We start from the raw sequence: 23,732 nt of genomic DNA on the forward strand, positions 1-23,732 counted from the left end.
CTTAGTTATCGTAAAATGTTTTAAGAAGTATAATATATAAATTATTTCACGGCTTTCTTTAAAAAATATTAAGTTGTCCGTCGTTTGTTAGTGTGTTTCTGGAAATAATTTTTTGTTATCGAAATACTTTTAGTATTATATTTCATGTATCATATATCTATACATTATACGCATTAAATATGTTTTCAATCAGTCTATTATGTTGATTATTATATTTCTTTATTTATTATAGTTTCCGAGAGGAAACCCGCTACATTTGTTTTTCGTTTCTTAAAATCGTCTTTTCCTCCCATAATAAACATAACTAAAAAAAAACCAAAATATTTTAGGTATAATTATTATGTATTGACATTCCTTATTACTGGTGTAATAAATTAATTTTAAAATTAATTTTAGGGCATTTATTGTCAAAGTGTGCTAGAGCACTTCAGTGTCAACAGTAATAAACGAAATGCAGTACCTCAAAAGCTTGAACAAACAATACCAACTCTAGATTTGGTTTGAATTTAAAACAGAAAAAAGTGAAATGTGATTAGTGAAATGTAAACCCTATAATAGACATTCGCGAGGCTGGTGTGTTGTAGATTACCATCACTAAACAATGTTTATAAACCGCTAACCCCCGCAAGACGGCGCGAACGTAAAATCGTGTGATTGGGAGCAAAAGACGGGACATTTGAGAAAAACGGCGATCAATGGACACGAAATGCACCTTTCTTGTTGGGCTAACTCGAGCACGGTGAAGAAAAGACGGGAGCTCTGGGTGGTTTGTTTTCGTTGTAACATAAGAAGAATGCGCGAACAAATGCGCTCGAATTGGATTTCACAACGTCTGCATTAGTGGGGCCTCGTCACAGGGGAGAAGGACCAAGTATCGCATCCACAGGCGCCTACAGTCGTATCGGACAAATACCCCCGGCTAAACGCAAACACACAAATGGAGTCCTCGTCTTAATTCAATTTATTCACGTATCTCGTTTTATTAGTGAGCATTACGCTCTCATTATGTGATCAGTAAACATTTATAGCCAGAGTCGGTCAACTGTTATTGTTCAGTGTGTTCAATGAATGAAATAAAATATGATTTTAATATAAAGTAGAGGAACCCTCACAATTGTACAAGTAAATTTTGTATTGTGTAGTATTCTCTTTGATGGATTTCTAGACAGTGTTTAGTCCTTTCGGTATAGAGTTCTTACTGTGTACCTTACTACTACTACTACTACTACTACTACTACTACTACTAATACACTACCACCACCACCACCACCACCAGTAGCAGTAGTAGTAGTAGTAGTGGTAGTAGTACTAGTAGTAGTACTAGTAGCAACAGCAGCAGCAGCAGTAGTAGTAGTAAAATGTGTAGTAATAGTGGCAGCAGTTGTACACGTACTATACAAATACACATATTTCTTTATTTACACTTTATTTTGCGGCAAAAGGTATTTGAAGCAGTAGATAGTTGTTAATTAAAAAAAAGAAAGAATTTATATCTACTGATAATTTCAGCTAAATTTAAAATTTCGTCCTTAACATGTTTTTGAAGAGATACATTTTGAATTTATTCGAATCAGTGCTCATATTTACTGACAATTTCACTTATGTTTTCGTCCATAACGTATTTTCGATGATCTAAAATGTTATGATCTTACACCAGTATAACCTCTGCGTAAAACTAGATATACTATGTCAACGTAACGTAGATCGACATTAATAATTGAGTAAAGAGTATTTTCTCTGCCAGTGTCACTGACCACGAGTGCACGTGTCGGCTTGTGTAAACAATACATGTGCGCATGCACGCTTGTTGCGTGGGTAACACACATGAATAAGGCGGTACGCGTCCCACCCACCCCATCAACAAACACAGATAATGATTATAGCGCATCCACAACCCACGATCAAAGTCTCGGGTTCGTAAATATAACCCACGGTGATCGTCCAGCAGATAAATATAGCTCAATAATTCAACCCCTCTCCCTCCTCAACAGATAGGTTTGTGTCCAAAGAAATGTTGTTTTGAAACAAAAAGAGTACTATATAAAACAATATGATAATAATTTAATCTAAATCTTGTGGTCATTTATAACATTCAACATTAACTGTAGTCTACACTGAACTCCAATGAAAACGCACGAGTCAGAGTAGTAGTTGTGAAAATAATATGAGAAGAAAAAGACAAAAACAACAACATTTAAAGCATTTGTATATAACTATGCGTTCTGGGCCCTGTTCCACGAAGTGATCTTAGCGCTAAGATCAACTTAAATGTATACAATCGTGTATACAAACGTGATTTTAGGACTAAGATCGCTTCGTGGAACAGGGCCCTGGTAGGCAATAGATAACCTAAAATTGTGTACAAGGGTTGGGATTATTGTGTTTTATAGCAATCTCGCACACGCGAAAGCAATAGCAAAAAGCAATAACAACTGAAGATTGTATACAATGGTTGTGGGTGTGGATAATTGTTGACATGCTTCCATCAGAGAACTGTTCAAGCACGCCTGTCGTGGGCACAACCTCTGACTTCGCCAGAGAGTTCTGTCCATAACAGACAGAGAATACAAGTGTGTTTTATAGATCACTATATTAACCCACTGTTCTGGACAGCCCGAGAATACAAGGGTTAGGATTATTGTGTGTTTTATAGATCACTATATTAACCCACGGTTCTGGACAGCCAGAGAATACAAGGGTTAGGATTATTGTGTGTTTTATAGATCACTATATTAACCCACTGTTCTGGACAGACAGAGAATACAAGGGTTAGGTTTATTGTGTGTTTTATAGATCACTATATTAACCCACTGTTCTGGACAGACAGAGAATACAAGGGTTAGGTTTATTGTGTGTTTTATAGATCACTATATTAACCCACTGTTCTGGACAGACAGAGAATACAAGGGTTAGGTTTATTGTGTGTTTTATAGATCACTATATTAACCCACTGTTCTGGACAGACAGAGAATACAAGGGTTAGGTTTATTGTGTGTTTTATAGATCACTATATTAACCCACTGTTCTGGACAGACAGAGAATACAAGGGTTAGGTTTATTGTGTGTTTTATAGATCACTATATTAACCCACTGTTCTGGACAGACAGAGAATACAAGGGTTAGGATTATTATGTGTTTTATAGTTCACTATATTGACCCACTGTTCTGGACAGCCAGCCCAGACAGCCGATATGTGTGTGCCCAGGACAGCGTGCTTGAACCTTAATTGGATATAAGCAGAAAATCCATTTTTTTTTAAAGTTTGTTTTGTTTAATGACACCACTAGAGCACATTGAATTATTTATCATCAGTTATTGGATGTCAAACATTTGGTAATTTTGTCATATAGTCTTAGAGTTAAAGCAAAAATTTGTTTTGATTAACGACACCACTTGAGCACATTGATTTATTTAACATCGGCTATTAGATAAAAAGATAAAATATTTTTTTTTTATTGCATATTAACATTCCACATACGGAACTGGATGCAAACCATAGACACAAACAAACATCATATTCTAATGACTAAATAAGGACTAATTATTGGCAATACATGCATAGTGATGAACAAACATTTGGTAATTTTGACTATAGTCTTAGAGAGGAAACCCGCTATATTTTCCCATTAATAGCTATGGACCTTTTATATGCACCATCCCACAGACAGGATAGCACATACCACGAACTTTGTTATACCAGTAGTGATTCACTGGCTGGGACGAGAAATAGCCCAATGACTGGGATCGATCCTAGACCGACAACGCACCAAGCGAGCGCCTTACCACTGGGCCCCATCGAGTTGAAATGAAAACAATACAAGTTGACTCACCAGTCGTCTCTTTGGTTTGATGAGGGGTCGGTTCTGGCCGTTCATTTTGTGATACAGGCCGCACGCGTTGCACAGATAGTGGCCGGTGCCATCACGTCGCCACAGAGGTGTTGACGTCGCCCCGCAGTTGACGCATTCTCGACCCTCTGAAACAAGCAATCAGTCAGTCATTATATATTGTATGAAAAATGTCCCAAGTAGAGCCGGTTCAAAATACATACATGTTATGATGTTTAAGGACATCAACACAGAAACACGTTGATTGCATAAAGTATCACATAACACTTATAGCAATACAACGATACAATAAAAGATGCAGGTTATACACAGTGACAAAGTAAGTAAGTTGACTTATGACATTGCTTAAATGTATACCAAGAAGAGATAAGATTTAAAGTTATAGCAATGACTGGCGTCTCTGCTTTGTAAAATGTACAAATCTGGCAAAATTTAATACAGCTTTAGGGTTATCACAAGACATTAGCCTATAAAACATGTAAATATTTGGTCACCAATTGTAAAGTCTATTTAAATACAGTTATCGTATATATTTATATACTTAGGCTACTAAAACAAAGTGATATTCATTTTTTAATAACTTTCATATTGCATAATTTATGTGATAAGGTATATCATGATATCTACCAGTTTCGGATAATAGACTATGAGAACATACATAACCGTGGTCTGATTATGGAATTTTTTAAATGTGATGTTAAAATATAGGATAGATTATTTTTTTACACTCAAAACGCTGTTAATACTTTAATTTGCTGGAAATATGGTAGATATTGGTCCATCATGTATACAACCTCACACTGTATATATTTATAGCGAGACAACAATCACAGGCAGAGAAGCTAGTCAAAACACCCCTTTGACTCTGCGTCGTGCAGAGATACGAGTTTTTATTGAGGTCACTATTTGGTATTTTTAATGTTTAAGGGCTGAGGCTGGAGGAGACAGTTTGAAACATAATTTAAAGCTAAAGTTTGTTTGGTTTAATGACACCACTAAAGCACATGCATTTATTAATAATAGGCTAAAAGAAAAATGTAGCGGGTTTAAGATCATGTGTCACAATTGCCAGATGTCTGACATCATGTAGGGGATGAATTGTTTACCAATGTGCTCTAGTGATGTCGTTAAACAAAAAACGTCGTGTCCATACGTTTATATACATTGTTTAGCTGCATGTAAATTCGTTTATTATTAGTGGTGTATGATTTAATGAACGTTTCTTGATAACACGTAGATGAACAGACATTAAACATAATATTATTTGCTCGAAATCTCGGTTCTAACTATAGCCGTCTGTCCCGGATCAGGCTTCTAGCTATTCAGAGACGGAATCCGGGACGGACATGCTCGAAACCGTACTGGTATAGGAGCATGTTAAAATATATCGGACTGGGACTGGGACTCTAACTATACTAGACATATAATATACATGCCTAATTAAGAGCTATTAGAGTATTGTAGTTTGTGAGTTTTGTCATTTAATTTTATAGTTTATTTTTCTTAACTTTAGTTTTTTCGGAGTTTGTGATGTCTGCCAATGTATAAATAATGTTTGATAGGTTTCCGGGCCGTTTTTAATCGTAGAGATAACCATCTGAACAAAGTTCGCGGCCATACACCCTTTCTACAGTATCACACACTTCCTGGCGAGTCACTCAGCCAACAAGATAAACAGAGGAAAAACGTTAATCACAATGAATGCAGAATTCCCAGGAATTCAGTGACAAAACAAAGAGACATAAAAATGTCGTAACATTGAAAGAATAAACATTTCCCCAAAGAATAATATTTATCTGTGTAAAAATGCACCATGTCAGCGCTAATTTCCCCCGCGAGAGGGGAACACCGGAGAAAAACAATATCCAAAGTGGGGTCTACAACGTCGGAAGACCGGCTCTTGAAAGCTTTATTACGAGTCTAGCTTCTTGTTATTGAAGAAAAACGAGCTCCCACCTCCCGGTTACAAGCTGATCGACGCAACAGCGCATCGGTTTACGACACCAGTGCAGCGGCCTGCCATTTTCTTTCTTCCTTTTTTTCCCCCGACTGGTCCAACGTCACCCCTACGATGCGCCAGGGGCGACACCAGCCGGCGGCCGTATGACACTGTCTGCCACTGCGGACTCGCGCACCGCACGTGGGATTTAGCGCGCAGTGGATGAAGAATAAGTGAAATAAAAGAAACATTGTCTCCGATGCTCATTAGATGGACCCCCCGCTAGGTGGCGCTGTGATGAGGCGGCCCAAATTGAGAGATAAACTCCGCCGGTCTGTTCACGTACACACAAAATAGTGTTCGAGAGGAAAACTATCTGGTTAAATACGTGTGTGAATTTAAATTCAGGAGAAGATAAACAATAATAAAAAAAGATTACCCAGATCATGTAATCAACCAAATCCACGGCGTAACATTTATTTACTAAATAACATACCAGTGTAAATCTCGGCGTTACGACCATGTTTAAAAGATGATCAGGGGATGGGACACAGGGATGCAACTGCTAAAGTGAACATAATTAAGCACCTTTAAAAAAAAAAAAAATTAATGGAGGGGGAGGATAAAGGGGAGGGGCAGTTGACCTAAAAACGGCTAAGTGTCAGAGATTACACGACTTGCTATACAAAACACAGTGTGTACGTTTCTCTTTAGTTGAAGGAAATGATTTTATTCAATTTTGGCTTCGTAGTCATACTTCACTTATATAGCAAGATGTAAATAATATATTATGTGGTGTATGCTGACTATGTAGCTAGTTAAACTAGGCTCGTAGATGGGGGAGAGACATGGGGGTACGATCACCTGTAAAACGATTGCCCCATACCCTCCTTAGAATCTGCCGGAATTTACTATTGTGCGTGCCCTCCTTAAAAGTTAAATGCAAAACTACCTCCTCCCCAGTGATACAAGCTGGATACGTTCCAAGGTTGAACAAATTTCTTTTCAGGACAAATTAAATGCATTCAGTATTTTGTTGGGTTGTTTTCGCATGTCAAGTGACGAGTAACCTAAATTTTAACATTTTAAAAACTCACAAAGGTCAAGGTCAAGATCAATGTCATCTGAGTAAAGAATTTTAAACATGTCTATAACTATATAATACTACTTCAGCACTCACATCTTACGTTCACATAAAGATATCTTTGACATTTGTATTTGAAATCGTACATCCCCCTCCACCCCCAGTGCTCTTAGTGAACTGTGCTGTTCATATTTGATGATATTTACTAGGCACACCAGTGTTCATATCTGGCCAATAGCTCGAGTACCCTGACCTTAAGAACGGACATTTAGACAGTTATAATGCTCTCTCGCCAAATGATTATACTTTCGAAATATAACACTTTCATCAATTTGTGTTTCGTGTCATGTTTACTATTTTTAAAAACTGATATTCATATACTTTCTTTTGATCCTCAGTTTATATAAGGCCTATCCTTTAAAAAAAAGATAAAACGCTATCCACAATCACACATTACATGCATACTGCACGGTATTGACATAACATTGAAACATTCACGAGGTTGGCTAAAATACCGACAGCCGAGTCTTTAATGGAATGGTATTTTAAATCTGCCAGACGCAGCGTGAAGAGTCGCCTGCGAGTGTAGAGTTATCTCGCCCAAATGGGCTGATAAGTCAACGTAATCATAATATTTTTAAATATTTACTCAGGCTGACGTAAAAGTGCGCCAGCTACACTGCACCGAATTGCCACGACGTCAGCGCTCTGTCAGTGTTTTTAGCGGCACGCCACGGCTACGCTGGCAGAGACAAGAGCTCCGATAAGAGGAGAGAACTCTTATCTGCGATAAACTGTTGATGATAGCCGCCGTACGCAGTGATAAATGTCCATTCTAGCCACAGTGGAGTTAACACACGTAACTCTTCACTTCTGTATCGCCATTGACTCGTCAGCTGTACAGAAACACTCGAAACCACTTGTGGCAAGTTGAACACAAGTAGCGGGGGTCGTCTCGAGTTAATTAACACACGGAGAGATACGAAAATTATGTGCAGTCGAAAAAACCACTTTCTTATCACGATTTTAAACTATGGGGTGATTATATGTTTTTAATTTTTATTTTTTATTTTTTTTAAAGATCTGTAAATTCTGAAACAGACGCTACAAAAACACTTTACTGCTTTATGCAATCGTGTTTTAAGTGTATGACTATATCGACAACATATGTTTGTGAAGGCTGACACCAGACCGGAATCTAAAGTGGGTCATCGTCAAAAGGCATGCAATACTTGACGTTAGTGTTGAGTTTGGTATTATCGTGGTACTCCAGATTTCGTCTGAGACGACTGACTGCTAGTGTATGTCGCGCGGAGTACTTGAGTGTGTCGCGAGAATACGATCTTAGGACCCAGAAAGTCGTCCCAGGAATCAGTGGCACACCCAGACTATCTGACGCAATACAGCGCTGACAGGCAAACGGCCAGCAGCTCGAATCTCAGCATCATCTATGCTTCCTACATACACTAACTAGATAGGTAAAAGCGTTAATATAGGCGATTGCATGTTCGCCAATCCCATTCCAAAAATTGGAAATAAATAATAATGTTTAAAAAAAAAAATGATATTGGGTACAAACGCGCATTAATACTTGTATTTTTTTCTACACAATACCATAATTTGCCGTTTGCTCATTTGTTATAGCAGCAATTTAAAATTGTCTGGTTCTTCATTAAAATTTGATGATTACAAGTTATTGACCTCTGTAGTATATAAATAACTCATTGGTTTGAAGGTATTTACCATTTTAGTAATATGCCACTTACATAACAGCAAAATGAGGATGGATAACAAACCAATTTCGCCGTCAACCTATGTTGAAAGTATAATATTGAAATGCATGCAAAGCAAAATGGTGGTATGCAACCTTAAAGGATTAATGTTTAAACGTCTTCCAGTGTCTTGACAAGTTATCCACTGTCGAGTAGGTTCCCACCATTAAACACTTCAAAGAAATCTCCAATTTACGTGTGTGTACAAATACGTTCTCCAACATCTATAAACTATTGGTCTCGTGGTCGCGTTTTCCCCTGCGCTAAAATAAATACAGGAAAACCCAAATAAGACTTCGTCTGAGTTGTGTTATCAAAGAACACAACTGAACGCAGACAGAAACAGAGCTGCCCGCGGTAATTCAGGGGCGTAGTGTGGTCTGGACTGGGGGGGGGGGGGGAGGTTCGAAAATGAACCTAGCGGACCATATTGTCTACATTCTTTGCTCCTAGACCCCTATATCAATAGCCCAATACTGCCCTGAAAAAAACATTGGTTTAGTATCAGCGGGAGGGGGGTAGTTCGACCCCCGCCCCGCGTACGCCCCTATAATTTAAATAACACCCACGGCATAACGAAACGCATAGAGCTCAGTCACACAAAAAAAAATATCCGGAAACTATACGGATATTTAATTTAGCGTACAAGAGGGCTTGTTGAATAAATTGTATTCTCTCGCTGAATTGCGACCACGAGCCGTAATACAAACTAATTTTCTGCCGACTTATTTGATTAGCCGCGGAGACAGCCATATGGAGAGGGGGAGGGGGGAGATAAACAACTGCCTTAGAAGACAGTAAATTGTGAAATGAAAGCAGGGGTTTGGTCAGCGAGGCGTGACCGCGCCGCATCAAGCCTGTCTCCGCCTGGACGACCAGCTGGGAGCCGCTAATTTACCCCTGACAGGCTAATTTCATCCCTGTTTTAAAGACGGGTTTCAGCTGGGGGGACTTTACTAGCCCCATAGATCATCGGAATGCAGGGTTTGCGATTTCACAGAATTACACCGACTGATCCAAGCCCATATTGGAAGGGACCAAGCAGCCATAAAGACGATTATTTGCATGTCACGCTATTGTCATATCACAGAGATCCCAACTCAAAACAGTCGCTGCAAAACATGGGAATTTTACTTTAAACTTCTGTCTGAATTTAATTTTATATATATATATATATATATATATATATATATATATATATATATATATATATATATATTACACAACATTCAACAATTTGAACTCTGTTGATCACTTTGTACTAGTGGAATGAATATTACTTGAAGTAACATAGTGGAGAAAGAGTTAAACAATTCTATACAGCATGTAATCGTCACGAACAGAATTATATCAAAATAAAATTTTTTTTAAAGAAGTTAAAAAAAAGTAACATCAAAACGAATGTTATAATTATTTACGTTTTGTTTTCATTCTTTTTTCATCTTTTTCCTTACATTATATGTTAGTGTCGTAGCTTGTAAGCGATTGCTATTTTGAGCATAAAATATTCCCAATAAATTATTGTTCAGATGGAAAATTTGGATTAAAGTTAGAGTTAGAGTTATTTTTAGACCTTGAATAACAATTCTGGAGTACCTTATATTCCTGCATATAACCTGCGATGGAATATACACAGCCACCGGCCTCGGTGGTGTGGTGGTTAAGCTATCACTTTTAAAGCTGGTAGGTACTGAGTTCGCATCCCAATACCGGCTTCCACCCAGAGCGAATTTAACTATCCAGTGTGAAGGTGTACGGCCACTACACAGACTTATCTCTCACTAACAACTAACCACTAACAACTAACTATTAACCCTTTGTCATGGACATTCAGCCCAGACAGCTGAGGTGTGTGCCGAGGCGTGTGCCGAGGTGTGTGCCTGCTTGAACCTTAATTGGATAGAAACACAAATATATGTATAAATGAAATAAAATACAGACAGAATGAGTTTATCAACCGTCATGTTTATTGCTTATATATTTAATGTTATTGATTCCTTGCATTGTTGTGTATGACAGCCAAGTATAATATAGACAGTTGTAGAAAAAAGCACCCATAAAACCTTCATTTATCGTCAAATATATTTATCGATTTCTTCTTTGGTTTATGTATTATTACTATACACTACTGAATGCATTGGAAGTAGTTTCCTCTGGTGGTATGAGTTTAAAACTGGGCTTGTGATTTCTCATAGGATGGTCGTTTTTGTGTAGCCTATATTTAATCAGATTGTGATGCCCTGTATTTGTGCTTTGATTGTAGCAAACTGATTATTGAACACATAGGGAACTTACATTGCTCCTTTTATTTATTTATTTGTTTATTTGTTTTCTTTCTGTCTTTCTGTCTTTTTTTCTTTCCTTCTTTTGTTCTTTAATATTCATTTAAATTCATATTTAAATTACGTAAATATATTACTATCATAATTATGTATGTATTATAGAAAATGCTTAGTATGTTGGAAAACTTGTGCCTAATCCATTTGGGTTTCAAAAACAATAAAATATGTTTCAATCAATCATAGGAAAGTGATTTCTCACAGACGACCACCTGGAGTGAGTTTACAACTGGATGCTAAGCAATGTAATTTCTCATCGCACGGTGACTTCTCGGAGATTGGCTTAAACGACCGACTACTTGTGTTTATCGAGTGAGTGTTGACAACCCTCTGACGCGTACCCACGGTCTTGAGAACACCAGGTACTAACGACGGGACGCCACTTCACTCCCCTCTCTCCCGGCCCTGAGAACACCAGGTACGAACGACGCGGCGCCACTTCACTCCCCTCTTTCCCGGCCCTGAGAACACCAGGTACGAAAGAAGCAGCGCAACTTCACTCCCCTCTCTCCCGGCCCTGAGAACACCAGGTACGAACGACGCGGCGCCACTTCACTTCCCTCTCTCCCAGCCATGAGAACACCAGGGACGAAAGACGGGGCGCTACTTCACTCCCATCTCCGCGCCTAGCGGCCAGCACAACCCGTCTGTAGTTTGTTAGCTCAATGCCAGCTCATCTAATCACAGATAAATGTGATAAATGCCGAGTAGCTGCATACTTTGTGATAACTCGTGAATTAGGAACGTCTATTGGCATTGTCTACATACTGGAGTTTTGTACACCATACAAAGGTTAAAACGTTACTCGTTGAATTTCACTTTTTAGAATGCATAGTTCCATTGCGTGAAGATCAAGATATGAAAAACAGTGTGGGTTGAAATATTGGAATTATTATTTTAAAAAAGTATTTGTCATTTTTACACTACACGTATTTGTATAGGACCCTGGAAATAATTCTGTTGCCATTTGTTCACAGTTACTAGAAAAACTGGTCCCGAATAGGATTAAACAGCAAAAATAAAATAAAATAAATAATAATAATAATAATATATACATGTTATAAAAGTTACGCATGAAAATATTCGTTACATATTTGATATCAACATGGTTACATATTTGATATAAAAATGACAACATGTTTGATAACAACATTTATATAAAAAGTCAACAAAAATAAAAATAAATGAACATAAACAGATAAATAGAAAAATAAATGTCATAACTAACTAAATAAATAATCTTAAATGACCTAAAGTAAATTAAACTTGCACTAAAATATTGATATAAATTATATTTTATATTATTATATAAATTAAACATATGTACAAAAAACTCCACCCCACCCCCCGAAAACGAAACAAAACCTAAGTGGAGATATTATTATTATTTAATTTTTTTGACTGGAGATTAACGTAAAATCAAAAAGTGGATCATTTGTCCAGTTTTTCAGTGTTTTGCTAGACTAGTGATGTTGGAGTAATCGCGTGCAGACACCAAGTGGAATAAGAAAGTACGAGAGAAGGCGAGAAAGACCAATGTACTGACGTGGACACCATAAATAAAACATAGCAGAGTGTAGAGGATCAAATGTCTAATCACAAACAGAACGACGTGGGGTTGTGGACAAGACGGTTACACATTATAGCATAAAACTTTATAACAGCTGAGTATTAGCTGTATTTGAGAAATACAAGGTATTTAGAAGACGGTTACACATTATAAAGTAACATTTTCTAAGAGCTGATAATTATCTGTATTTGAGAAAAAAAGTAATTTATTTGTAACAAAATAATTGTAAATAATTCAGTTGTTATGTTCTTGATAAGCATAAAATCGTCTTAAACCACCATCAAAACAATAAACAAATAAGTTATAAGATAACCTAATTATATCCAACGATATTTTTCATTATAATTACCATTTTCTGCATTATCTCATGTAGAGAATTAGGTTGTTTGTTCGTTTTCAATCGTTAAACGAAACACACGCCGAAATAAAAATATAAATTATAGAAATATAGAAATTTTGTTCCCTGTGTGTAAAATATAGTGTGTAATTGTAGGGTTCAGTGTTTATTGGGTTTACTAAAGTAACTTGATAGACTGATTTTCAAAAACCAAAAATACTTGGAACAGCCACCCAAGTTTCAACGTATAACTTTTATAATAGGAACCTGTGTGGTATTACTATACCGAGACACGATTTCAGACTTTTTTCTAGGATCTTGGACAGTTAGCGTGCCATTGTGACCGTGGGATTTAAAAAAAGAAAAAAAAGAAAAGAAAAAAGAATTAAGAAAGAAAGAAAGAAAGAAAGAAGGAAAGAAAAACCACATGTTTAATTATAAAACATATATATATATATATATATATTATATTTGTTTTTTTATTCAAGGGTATTTCAAAAATTTATTTAAGGTTATTGCTTATTTATTTGTTTATTTATTTATTTAAAAAAAAAAAAAAAAAAAAATGTTAATCTGTAAAATAATTTTAGATTTATGTTCATGTTTCAGTTTTACAGTATTTCCACGAATCTAAATTGAACTAGAGTTAATGCGGTTCAAATGGTGTCTCGTCACGTGATATGTAATTACTGCGTCTGTGACAATTAGGGCGGGTCAGACAAGAAGTAGAAATCAGATTTAAATGCAATAGATTATTTTTAAAGAACAAAAATGTATAATTTAATAACTTGTGATAAAGCTAATTTAAATGCAGTTTGTATAACACATGTCTGTCATCTTTATGTCTTAATGATTTGTAATACGACCATGCTTTACCCGCGCGCGCGCGCGCGAGAGAGAGAGAGAGAGAGAGAGAGAGAGAGAGAGAGAGAGAGAGAGAGAGAGAGAGAGAGAGAGAGAGAGAGAGAGATCGAAGAGAAGAAAACATTAAAAACTGTTCATGTCTATAAAGTAAAAGATGAATTTATTTTGTTTGTTTTTGCTTCATAGGGGTCTTTTGTGATTTTGTTTGTGTATTTGTTTGTTTTTGTTGAGATTTTGTTGTTTTTTAAATTTAATTTAGTTTATTATTATTAGTATTATTATTATTTATATTATTATTATTATTACTATAAATCTACTGAAGAACCCGCGCCAAAATCCAACCAAACTTCTGGGGGAAAAAAACACCCAAGATATATGTTCACTATATTGAACTGTTCTAATTAAAGGGCGGGACGTAGCCCAGTGGTAAAGTGTCCGCCTGATGCGCTGTCGATTTGGGATCGATCCCAAATGGGTGGGCCCATTGGACTATTTCTTGTTCCAGCCAGTGCACCACGACTGGTATATCAAAGGCCGTGGTATGTGATATCCTGTCTGAGGGACTATGATATAAAAGATCCCTAATGAAAAAAATGTAGCGGGTTTCCTCTCTAAGACTATATGTAAAAATTACCAAATGTCTGACATCCAATAGCCGATGGTTAACAAATCAATGTGTTCCAGTGGTGTCGTTAAACGAAACAAACGTTTGTTCCAATTATTGTATTTTATTTTACTTTACTTTACATTTTCTCATAACATTTCTATTTGACTGAATTTTATTTGATATCCATTGCAATTTATCGCAGTCGGTCGTCTAATAACAATAGTAACGCATTGTGACGACACCGCGTTATCATCATAATTATGTATGTGACAAAAAGCCCCTGTAACCGAATACAGCGTCTCGCAAGACGATACAACCCACGAGGAATGGAGTTTCACATGAAGCGAATCTTTATTTGAAACACGTTCATTACTAATGCAGCAGTTCAAACGTATAACGCAGGTTCAATATAGTGTGAACTTCAATGAAGCTAGCTGCGAAGATAAAAAAATTAAAATGTTTCTTTTGAAATAGGTATTTCTGTTTCATGATTTATGCATGGGCCTTGTACGGTGTGCATATTGTTTGTTGGTAAGACAGAGAAGAATATTGACTGTATGACTAGATACAGAGTTATCACCCAACTGCCATTGTCTCCTCCCCCACCTCCCCAACTAGGCCGGCCCTGAATCCGAGTATCCTCTCCAGCTAGGCAAAAAGGACACTGTTAAATAATTTTTTAAAAATTTCAGCGCGTCTCTGATCGTTTAGATCTAAGCTACTGATTATCTATCTATCTATCTATCTATCTATCTATCTATATATCTATCTATCTATCTATATATATATATATATATATATATATATATATATATATATATATATATATATAAACATTTAATGTTCTTACTTCTTACGTTCTCATTTATATATTCCATCGCTCAATTCAAATGGGAAAAAAACATCAGAATACAACTCTTGTTACAAACATCTTTAAATGCATGACATCACATAGAACGTCTTGCAATTTGACAATGCGAGCTACCTAGAGAAGAGATCGAGTAAAAAAGCATAACGCGTTCTCCCCAGAGAAGAGATAAAATAATGTATCACAACTTAAAAACACGGATATATATATATATATATATATATATATATATATATATATATCTATCTGGTAAGCAATAAATACAAACCACATGTAGTATAATGTAAATGTATTAGACTTTTTAAGATAATAAAAACGTCACCTCTTAACACAGATGTCTGTTTAATACAGGTGTCCGCTATAGCAGATTTTACTATATATATATATAATAGTATTACGTAGGTAAAGAAAGAACTCACCTGTACTTGACCTGCTTTTGGTTCTTGATCGACTCGACAGAGATGTGGTTTTGAAGACGGACGCTGACGGATGGAACCCGATGTGGTTGCCGGTGTAGTCGCCCGCCGTCATATACGGGTAGGTGGGCACGGGGTGGAACGAGGAGAAACCCTCCGAGCCGTCCATTTGTTTCGGCTTGTTATCGGGCGTGTATTCACTCTGTCCTTGCACGTTCTCGGGCGTACCGTCCTTGGGCGGGGTAGGGGGGAAACTGAACGAGTTCGACGCCACCAACGACGTGGACGGGTGCACGGAGAGGGGTGCCGTGGGCGACGGGTGCGACAGCGACTTGGTGAAGGGGTTCACCCAGCCCGAGTGCGCATGCGGCACCATGGATTTTGTTTCGTGCAGCGTGAAGGATTTCGTCTCCGTAATCCACGGGTGGAGGGGCGTGTGAAAGTGGGGGCGCTGGATCTGGCCCGTCGCTGGAAGACAGAAAGAATACTAATTAATGTCTAGTATAAGTGATACAGAATTAATATTAATATAAAGACATTGGAGTTGTAAAAGTAAAACTACTTCTTCGGTGTATGTGTCTTGTCAAATATGGTCGAAACATTTACCTGTGGATACGACTCCATCCAACACTCTAATGCTCGGCGCAAACTACCAACTGCCAAGACAAAGTCGGCCAACTTTCTGCTCTTACAACTTCTATAACTGTCCAATTGCTAGTCTGAGCGCACTTACAACTCGATTCTCGTCGTATACGACTTCTTCCACCGATTAGTTTTTAATCATCGTAAGTTTGGCAGTTGGAAAATTTACAAGGCAACCGTCGAGTTGGCCAACTTCGTCGTGACAGTTGACAGTCTGACACTAGTGTTAAGTACCAAAACTGTTTCAGTAATGAACATCTGTATATGTTACTAACTAGAGAAACACTGCAAGTTCGGGCTCAAACAGTATTTAAGGACTTGCGTCCATTGGGTCCATGCATCTATACCATAACTGTCTTATGAAATAATATAACGATTTGACTTATTCTGCTATTTTAGTTGGATATATGTGTTCATCGTCAGTAACTAGAAATCTACAGTTTTAGTAGTGATAACAGCTGCAGCAGTGATAACAGATTATAGTAATAGTATATAGTAAGTTTTAAAGTAGTAGTAGTAGTAGACGACGAAGTAGTAGTAGTAGTAGTAGTAGTAGTAGTAGTAGTAGTGGACGTAGTAGTAGTAGACGTAGTAGTAGTAGTAATAGTAAAAGTAGAAGAAGTAATATTAATTGTAATAGTAGTAAAATAGTGGTGATACTACTATTTCTAATATACTACTACTACTACTACTACTACTACTACTACTACTGCTACTACTACTACTGCTACTACTACTGCTACTACTACTACTACTGCTACTACTACTACTACTACTACTACTAGTTCTACTATTACTATTACTGGTTCTAGTTCTGCTACTAGTACTACTTCTACTTTACTACTGCTGCTGCTAGTATGTAGAAGTATGTTGTTTTAACAACACATAAACGCACTGTAGCCTAAGCAAAAAAAAAGGAGTGTGGACTGACAAGGTGTTTGGGTTTGTTAATATTAAGTCAGCGTGTGTCATCGATTACTTTGTTAACCTGCAAACTTGAATATTCATAAGTGTATAATATTATTGAAAGCAGGTTGAGGTTATATTAAATATTTAAATCATACAAAAATCACATATTTACTTGACGTTGTTGGGCAATATATCAAATACCCATATCATTTTTTTTGTTGCAACATAAATATACAGATGTTACCAAGCTTCCGTTACAAACTGTATACAAAGACAACAACAAAATAAGCAAGAGAATTTATAGTTGAGGACAAACATTTGTTTTGAATGACAATAGTATATTGTACTCGCGTGTTGTAGAGACCGTGTGGTTCGTTAAATTGTGATATGTTCACGATATTTGATATAAATATTTTGATAGTTTTTATAGTATTCCAATAGTTTGCACGTTTTACTGTGATACATCTATCACAGCGCCCTGCAAACAATATAATGTTTTATTGTTACTACTACTACTACTACTACTACTACTACTACTACTACTACTACTACTACTACATCTTGTACTATTACTACTACATCTTCTACTACTATTATTATTATAGCAAAAATTGTATTTTGCAGTTTGATAATGTTGACTAGTTTAACCATACTTGCTTCAAACCACGAACTAGAATTTTATTATTTTAAATTTTAATTAAGAATAAACTCTTTTCTTCAATTTTTATTCTATAAATTTCGCCACGTTTGTACAGGTTATTGTTGGTCCAATTTTTCTTTCTTGCATAAGCAAATTGTAAGTAACGAAATCCTTTTTGGTATTTTTTTTGCTCCACAAATGTCGACTTTGTATTTGTTGCTATGAGCATGTCTTTCAGCACTTGGTTTTAAACACGTCTATCGTCACTTAGTTTGCGTGCGGGTTTAAGTAGTTCGTTACATTTATTCCCGTGATATCATGCACCTGGTTTCGCCATCAAGCGCTCATGTTGTGGCGATATACGATCGTCACGCTCTATGAAAATGAGTGAGGGCGTTTGGGGAGAGTTACATAAGTACACTTAGCTTGTAAAGCGACGCTTACACGGTGTACACGAAACGATGGGGAGTACAGTGGGGGGAGGGAACGGGGCATAATGATATAACGCCACGTACGAGCGCCCGCCCGTCGCGTGTTTTGATATCTTAAAACTTTTTAAACTGTCAAAAAGAAATGTATTTTTAACATTTAAAAAAAAATCTTACTGAGTGTAAGTTAGTCGTATGGTGTAGATTGGGATACAGTTCACAAACAATTAAATGCAAATTAAGCTTATTAAGTACGTTACATTCAACTAGTAGTAGTAATCAGAATTCATTCCAGGATCATCCTTTTTTTTCAAAATGGCCATTAACGTACTATAACAATAAACGACCAAAATATATTTATACTTTCATTGATATATATAACTTATTTCTGTTTCTTTATTTCTCTTTTAGTTTAGGTAATAAAAAGTGGATGTTAAAGGATGTTAGGTGTAAAATATTATTAATATAAAAGAACGCAGATAAGTGCTTTTATGAATATTTTATGAATATTTATATTAATATATATATCTTCTGTATAATATAATTACTAGTTCTTCTTTTGTGTTTATACACATTTAACTTAAAAAGTATAAATGTTTTCAAGTGACATTATCCTATAATAAACAACCTTGTCATTGTTTCATCCGCCTTATTGACAATTAAGCACAATTTGCTAATAATCCATTGCTAGACAATGATTTATTCTACTCCTGCGTTAACCTGTGGACGTTTAAAATCCCTAACCTTAATGTACGCTGTTTAAAATCCCTAACCTTAATGTACGCTGTTTAAAATTGCAAATGTGTTTAGTTTCAAAGCGAATAAACATTTAACGGTGAGAAGAAATCTAAACGTGAAATTGTCGTGACATGAGTAATACTGCTGTACAGAAATTAGGAAAGCAAGTATCCTGGTGGTTTGTCATAAACTAAATGTGTTTCTCGCTCGCTCAAGATGGTTTTTCCATGAAGGCAACACAATGGAACTTGTCTAACTATATTTAAGAACACTTGTCCTTGGCATAAACTAGATATCTCTGCCATTGCGAGGAAAGAGTTAAGAGATTTGTTAAATATTCACATAATTTTAATGGTTACATTTGTTTGATTGAAACATTTTATTGTATTTAGTAAATATGTACACAAAAGGACTGGGCAAAAATTATCCAACTTTTTCCTAATTTACCACATATATAACGATATCGGCGTCTATAACTATTTTCGAGAATATCGACATTCAAACACGAAATAAACACATTGAAAAGGAAAGTAAAACAAATAAATAAATAATGTAAACTAGTATTTTACACACACGAACTTGGACGTTTTTATAGTAGTTTAGCATAACTTTTGACGGCTCAATACAAGACAATTAACTGTAAATGCAATATCGGACTATATATAACGAATGTTTTAATACATAATATATATATATTATATTTTTTACAATAAAACAAATTCGCTGAATAAACTGTCCAAAGGGCCTAAAAGTTTACAAAGACGTTAATAATTTTAATAGACAAAATAACTAATGGGATTAAAAATTTCTTAATAATAATTTTAAATAAATTAAAGAAAACTAATTAATATTCGCGTTTCTTATGTGTTTCACAATATATATATATATATATATATATATATATATATATATATATTTACAGGCTAACATGAAAGTTTTATAATCGAACGTATCATTTGACGGCTCCATAACAGTAAACGTAATATTGGAGTACATTCTTTTTATTTCTAAAGTCTACACTAACAGGGAATTCTTGTAAACACCCAAACCTTATTGTACGTAGACGTGCATTACAGTCTACCATAATAACATAAGCGATTAATAGCTATGCTAGCCAATTATATCTGATCCCGTTTGACTTTGGTAAACCTGGATGTTTGTGTTTGTTCACAATACAGGCATAACTCACAGACAAGGCGGGGGAGGGGGATCAGGCTTAGTTCAGCCGAGTATAAAACACCGTCCCAGCCCCGGGGCCGGGCTGGCGCCAATGTAGGGTCGCGCCACTGGTGAGTTTCCTTCACGTTTCTGCCCGCTGAACACGAGTAAATATTTCAGTTGACGTGAAATGAGAAAGCTGTGAACGCAAAGCTTCCGTTTTACAACACTCTCGGAAGCATCTGGCCAGCGAAATACGGCCTACGGAGAAGAGAGAAACATGGATAAAGAGACAGAGAGAGAGAGAGAGAGAGAGAGAGAGAGAGAGAGAGAGAGAGAGAGAGAGAGAGAGAGAGAGAGAGAGAGAGAGAGAGAGAGAGAGAGAGAGAGGGAGAACGTAAGATGGAGCTATTTACCAATACTTTCTCTGAGAATTGTTCCAAGTGGTGTTGGTAATTACGGGGAATATCTGTCATTAAGCTTTGATTTCCGGGTTCGCGGTAACTGCCGCTCGGCGTGGTGTGATTCAGCAAGACGTTGTAACGCGTCAACAATTTATACTGTTGTTGGTATCCAGCAGTACACCGTGTCACTGGTTGGCGTCATTGAACACTTTTCGCGTATTGTATGTGTTCAATAAATTAAATATGTACTACTGTCCAAATAATAATAATATTAATAATAAAATATTTGATACTTTTATTTATAATATTTTTATTCTGTTACTACTAATGCTTTTGATACTTTTACTACTAATATTTTCATACTGTCCTAACTAATACTTTGGCACTGTTACTAATAATAATAATAACAACTAAATAAATAAAAATATAACAATAATATATAGTTAAAACTGTAAAAATGAATATTTCATTATAACAAACCTCTAAAACTATTTGATGTATTAACTATACAGTCTGTATTATATTTGAAAACTGAACTATTTTGAAACTAGTTAAGTGTATTATTTCACTATTATTTACTATGATAGAGGTGTCTTTAGTCTTATAAGACTAAATATTAGTATCTACAAATAAATTACTATCTCGACCTGTTTGTAAAAATGTTTAGATTAATACTTTCCTCGCAGATTGGTTCTGAATATATGATTCTCTATTACCTCTTTATCAACATTTCGGTTAATATACTTTGATGAATGGTTCATTATTTCTAATGTAAAATTCTGATTCTGTTATTACCGTTACGGGCTATGTGCTTGCATTTTAATTAACGACGCGCTATACCCTATGTCGGTTATGGTATATTATGAATACAATTATTGTATACCCCGACCCAGTAAGAGAAAAACGCTAATAAATCACAAACCTTCTTTGTTTTATTCTCTTGTTATATAAATGTATATAAATTTAATATTGGTTAAAAAGAAAAGTGTTTTTTTTGGATTTAAAAATTAAATAAATGACTGAGATTTTTCCTGGACAAATAAGTCTTTTTAACATTACTTTTACTGAATTTGTTTTTATCAATCGAACAGTTTTAAAACGTCTAACGTTTAGGAGGAATATAAGCGTTTCAATGCACACATAGATGATAAACAACATTATTCAAAAAATATATATGTATTTATGTTTGCTATTTTCTTTATTTATGTTACATTCATTTTTAGAATGTAAAAAACCCCTCATTCGGTTAATATAAATTATTTATCGCATTAGACAACAGACGAAGCTGACACATTTGAATTCATAACACATTTATGTATATTTATACATATTCTCAAACTGATACAATATGTGTTCATACATATTCATTAATATTATACAAATAAATTCACGGCATAAGTGGCATGTCATTCCTTGTATTATTGTAGATAATTAAATGTTTAAGAAATAAATATGAAGTTATTTTATATAACAAAGCGACGGCCTGTTGATGTTATCATCAACCTGGTTTAAAATACACAAAAAGCTACTAAATAATAACTTTGATTATGATTATGATTATTATGATTATTACTGTTTATTCGATTTGGGTAAAATATTTATAAAGAAAAGAAATAATACTATATATATATTGGAAGTTAATTCTAGAAAACGTCTGAAGTATAACAGTCAAAGAAAAGGAACATTTCTATAAAATATTTGCAATTAAAGTAAATTACACTTAAAAATTCAAATACTATAATATTTCAAATACAAAGAAAAACAGAAAATAAATAACCAAAGTAAAAAGCATATTAGCACGTTTAAGAATGTGTTTGTAAAACAATGTAACGTTTTAAAAAGAAAAATAATAAAATTGACTTTTTCTTTCAAACTAAATATATTTTAGATCTCTATATTAAAAATATGTTAATACACCTACCGTGCTGTCTATATCCGTGAGCGGATGCACGGGCGGACGGACCGGCATAGTAACCACCATTCATATGTCCAGAGTTCGACTCGAGAGTGTGAGGGAAAAACATGTCACTGATGTCCTCCGAGGGTAAAATGTTTGGGGTGGAGTCGAAGCCCGGGGGTATCCGTGCGTCAGGACGAAGCCACGAGGCGTCCGTAGATTCCATTGTGATTCCAAGTTTTTTTGTTTTTTTTTCTAAAACCAAACCCGGCTCCTAAAACAGGTGAAATGAGGCAATTATCACAGATGCAGCAGTCCTCATCAACGATGGAAAGGTAGATTCAACGAGATGTGTGTATTCGGAGTCGTTTCGCCTATCACGAGGACGAATCTGAAATGAGAGAAAAGAAAAATCAGCTGATCGGGTCGTCACATCTTATAGCGAGAGAGCGGAGTGTTGCTGTTATAATTGTAATGTAACTAAACTGAGTGGCGATCGTAGATGATAGTTTGATTAATCAACCCACTTCACACTTCCACGCTATCAGTCCGTCATCGGTTCTCTATCAGCCCAGATTGTCGCTTGACTCGAGAGAGAACGACTCGGATAGTACGAGAGATAGAGAGAGACGCGATTTTCACCGGCCGTGTTAGACCGCTCAGTAAATATGTTTTGATAAGCTTTAGTTAGGAGCAATACACAGGTGCCTAGATGTATCTGTTATCGGAGCGCGAGCCAATCCGCGCGTGGCACGTGCACTGACCAAACACAAACACACACAAACCAACCTGGGGTGGACGTCGCAGTTTCACAAGAACCGTTGCAACACTGTCGTGGTCCCGCTTTTACATAACGTTTTCTCGGAGAGAAAGACAAACTAGGAAAATTGTGAAAATCTGCAGCGATTTCTTTACGTGATATAAACTCACTGACTGACTGACTGACTCTATGCCAACAAACTACACAGCAAATGTGCTGCTTCGGTAAACACGCGTTTCTTTCATTCCAACCATACACACTGCGGCGCCAGCGGGCTACGAGCTTCAGACACTATCGACGCCACAAACGAATTAATGGCCAATCATAGGCCGTATTACAATGTTGATCTGACATAATGGCGGCCCAACCCTCACAATGTCCGCCCTCATTGGTTTAATGTTATACTCTTGGTAATTCCAGCAATAAAACGTCTGTCAGTCAAACGAACTGAAACCAAACCCTGTGGAAAGGGAGATTGCGCATTTTTCTGATTAGAGCACGTCGTTAATAGA

General features: G+C 36.0%; 1 protein-coding gene across 2 annotated transcripts in view; it reads right to left on the reverse strand.

The window, feature by feature from the left end:
* The window catches only part of LOC121367572 (GATA-binding factor 2-like), a 51,186-nt gene extending 27,700 nt beyond the window's left edge, over positions 1 to 23,486 (reverse strand). The window contains exons 1-4 of one of the 2 annotated variants that reach the window (XM_041491837.1): positions 23,250 to 23,486; positions 22,485 to 22,851; positions 15,648 to 16,112; positions 3,831 to 3,976 (exon numbers count right to left, since the gene is read on the reverse strand). In XM_041491837.1, coding sequence (XP_041347771.1) covers positions 3,831 to 3,976; positions 15,648 to 16,112; positions 22,485 to 22,686 — 813 coding nt within the window. In that variant the 5' untranslated portion in view covers positions 22,687 to 22,851; positions 23,250 to 23,486. Of the gene's footprint in view, positions 1 to 3,830; positions 3,977 to 15,647; positions 16,113 to 22,484; positions 22,852 to 22,987; positions 23,120 to 23,249 lie in introns of those variants that run through there. The other variant, XM_041491838.1, reaches the window with a different exon arrangement.
* Positions 23,487 to 23,732: the final 246 nt, after the last annotated feature.

This window comes from Gigantopelta aegis, chromosome 3, assembly GCF_016097555.1.
Source record: "Gigantopelta aegis isolate Gae_Host chromosome 3, Gae_host_genome, whole genome shotgun sequence".
NCBI classification, from domain to species: Eukaryota; Metazoa; Mollusca; class Gastropoda; order Neomphalida; family Peltospiridae; genus Gigantopelta; species Gigantopelta aegis.